Below are 3,421 nucleotides of genomic sequence, written 5' to 3'. Positions count from 1 at the left end.
TCCTCACCACAGAAACTAGCTCCAAGCTAAAAGCGCATAGAGATCTGTCTTATTGTCTCTGAGGGCATCTAGTTTCGCAATAGAGAGAGGAGATGGCCCGGTTTCTTAATTATTTTCATTCAATTCAATCATATTAACATGCAATGTACACATAGCAACCATTTAATTCTGGGGTACCCTTTTATCTGTAGTATGAAATTCATTAGCTTAAGAGTAAGCATCTCCAGTAACATCACAAGTGGATCCACATTTTAAATATTGCCAGTAGACCTCGACAAATTTTGCAGGATTTGAATGACTCATCGCGAGCAACAGGTATACACAGCCAGAAAAGAGTCCGTGTCCTACGTGTTGCTAATTTGCCAGACAATGCAGCTTAGTTTTGTACAGAAATGCGGATAATTTTTTTAAGCGGTGTAAAATTGAAATTAAGCTATTCTGGTTGACGGATCCACCAAAAGTTGAAAGGGCTCTACAATGCTGATTAAGACCTTTACTGTGGCATTATTTTGCTTTCATTTTCGCGGGGAAATAATTTTTAACTTTGAGCTGAGATTGGCATATTCTTAAGGGTTGGGGTCCGGGGGTAGAGGACCCCCGGATCAAATTGCAAGTAGCTCTTAGCGAAACAAGATTCTCTCAAGATAGAAGCAGAGTTTCTGAGATATTCCTCTCGCAAGAGGCCTATAATCTAAGAAATTAAAAGATCCAAGTTCCCTCTAATTTCGTGATATGTGATTCATCAAGTAGAACCGATGTAGATCAAGTTAGTTATCCGGGCTCTGAGACTTAGAGTTATTGCTATCACAAAACTAAACTACTGGAAGTGAGTGTTAGAATCAGAGATTTTATTCTGTGGGGAGCATGACCTTAAAGAAGTCAAAATAAATAAAGCAAATTCTGTTCATGTCAACTTTACAGCATATCTGCATATGCACATGGCTTGATTTTAACTTTCAAGAATCCAATTGATCCTGCAACTAGTTCTGGGATGGTTTTTTTAAAGAAACTTTACGAACTTCTACCATGGTTGTATCTGCACGCCTTGGATAATTTTTGTCCAACTGTGTTGTTTTCGGGGACCAAGATAGATTTTACATATTTTTGCGCCAAATGATTAATTTTTTGTGTGTAACACATGTTCCAGTTAGTCCTGCTTCAGATACCTGGAGGAACTCCGACTTTGTGCACATATTTGCTCTTTCTTTTCAGAATTAAGTCCATGCTCTGTCACTCAAGCTGCACATGGCAGTCCTCGCCAAACGAGCACTTCATTAAAAAGAAGATTTTCCTAGCTTAATTGTGTATGTTTTATATCTGGAACCCTCGAAGAGTACATATTTTGTGATAATATTTTACTGTATTAATCAACAAAAGAAATTATAAGTGCATATCTGGAAAAATTGCATTTAATTGATTATGTAACAACCCTTCGTCACAAAAAAAGGTCTTGGGTCAGTGGAGGACAAGATTTTATGACAGTGGTATGATAAAAGGTCATTCTCATCTCATTTTCAATATATTATATAATCTTATAGAGCTGCCGCTACAAAGGTCCCAGTCTGAGATGCCAATGCAAGGCATTGGAGGTGTCGTGGGCAAGTTGTTAAGTGATCATTTGTAAAGCCAGCCGCTTGCATGAAGGAATGTATGACAGTTGGTCCGACTAGCCTGAATCCTTTCTTTACCATGTCTTTGCTTATACTTTCTGCTTTTGATGTCTTCGCAGGCATTCTATGGCTTGATTTGTATTGAGTCACAATTGGTTTGTGATTAACAAATCCCCATAAATACTTGTCAAAAGATCCGAAGTCCTTCTTTATCTGTACGCAAATTAAAAGAATCTATTAAGTACAAAAAGAACTGATAAAACTCTAGTGTTGATTGCATATGACAATATAGAATAGAGCACCTGGAGTATCCGGATGGAATTGTCTACAATTCCTCTAACTTGGCTCACTGCTATAGCATATTTAGCACTGATTGATGTGATTTTCTTCTCAGAATATTTTGAGACGGTTTCTGCATCAAATTCTGCGAAAGCATCCCTGAATTCTTGCCTTTTCTTTAAAACTGAAGTCCAATCTGTTCCAACTTGTGCACCAGTTAATACTAACAATTCAAACAGCAGCCTGCAAAGCATAAATATATCAGCTCCTAACCTCGAGTTATATACTTATATCAAATTTCAGAAGATTGAAAAAATTATGAATATTAACCCGTCATCATGAGCAGGAACGCCCCATTCTTGATCATGGTAAGCAACATAGATAGGGTCTGCAAGAGCAACACAATGAGCATCAAGAGGAAAAATATATAAGCTTTTGTACAAGATTGAAAAATGTACTTATTATTTTAAGTAGTTTTTGTTATGTTCTAATTGATTATTTTAATTCATACCAGAATTAGATGTAATAAAGCTGCATCTTTTTTCCTCTGGAGCAGTTGTTGAAGCATCATCAAGGGGTACTACTGCGGATTCAAACCTTGCAGACTTTGTTCTTCCATAATGAGAGATTTTCAATTTCCGCTGCACTTGCATATTCGCTACTTGTTCCCTCCTTGCTGCAGCAATACTTCCAGGAGCCTCTACAATGGATGAAGATGAGTAATTCAATGTAGTAGTGTCCACGGAAGGTACACTTTTTTTCGACCTTTTTACTGGTGTCACAACTTTGCTTGTGCTTCTTGGTGTCGTCACTACATTCTCAGTACTAGAACTCAGTCCATTTGGATCATTGACTAGCTTAGTTGCTGGCTGTTGTGGCGATTTTAGCTTAGGAGATATAGGTGGGGTAATTACTGAAGGCCTAACTTTAGGACTGACATTAGTAGTAGTGGTGATGTTACTTGGTTGGATCTTTGGTGTGATGACAGATTTTGTGAAGTTTTTCTTTAGTGAACTGCGACGTTCTGACAGTGGAACTCTGTTGCAAGTTGGCTGCAGAACCCGACGGCCATTGATGTCGAAAGAACCTGTTTCTTGAAGTTTTAACTTAGGGGAACACATTTTTAAGCCTGGAGCTTTTTGTGACAGGATGAAGAAATTTTGAAGAGTTATGAAAAGGAATTGAATGCAAGTAGAATATTGAAGTGTTTGTAAGACAGGTTGTGGAAAATATATGGGGAGTGAGTTGTATATAAAGGGAATGTAGTAGGGCTGGAGTGTGCCATATATCCCATTTTTTGGGGCAATGTCCTTTTAATTAATGTGACCATATGGGAATGCCAGTAACTCCCTTACTTCCCCTTACCTAATGTTATTACTCTATTTTTTTATAAAAAAACACACTCACACGTTCATCTTGTTTTTGACATAATTCGAACCCTCGATTTCCGATAAGCGAAGCTGGAGGAATGGAGAAGGTTTGAGCCTTTGAGGGCCAGGAAGACCAATGATTCCTCTTCCTTTAGAGCTGTT

The 3,421-nt window shown here is 38.0% G+C and overlaps 1 protein-coding gene across 1 annotated transcript; it reads right to left on the bottom strand.

The window, feature by feature from the left end:
* Positions 1 to 1,393: 1,393 nt before the first annotated feature.
* On the bottom strand, positions 1,394 to 3,134 carry LOC108214561 (uncharacterized). Its single transcript, XM_017386628.2, has 4 exons — positions 2,401 to 3,134; positions 2,220 to 2,277; positions 1,913 to 2,132; positions 1,394 to 1,823 (listed from the first exon to the last, which is right to left on the bottom strand). Exons 1-4 carry the CDS (start codon positions 3,008 to 3,010, stop codon positions 1,533 to 1,535), a joined length of 1,179 nt encoding a protein of 392 aa, XP_017242117.1. The 5' UTR covers positions 3,011 to 3,134; the 3' UTR covers positions 1,394 to 1,532.
* Positions 3,135 to 3,421: the final 287 nt, after the last annotated feature.

This window comes from Daucus carota, chromosome 1, assembly GCF_001625215.2.
Source record: "Daucus carota subsp. sativus chromosome 1, DH1 v3.0, whole genome shotgun sequence".
Lineage (NCBI taxonomy): Eukaryota > Viridiplantae > Streptophyta > Magnoliopsida > Apiales > Apiaceae > Daucus > Daucus carota.
The sequence above is the reverse complement of the archived record's forward strand: the minus strand, read 5'-3'. Positions and strand labels throughout refer to the sequence as shown.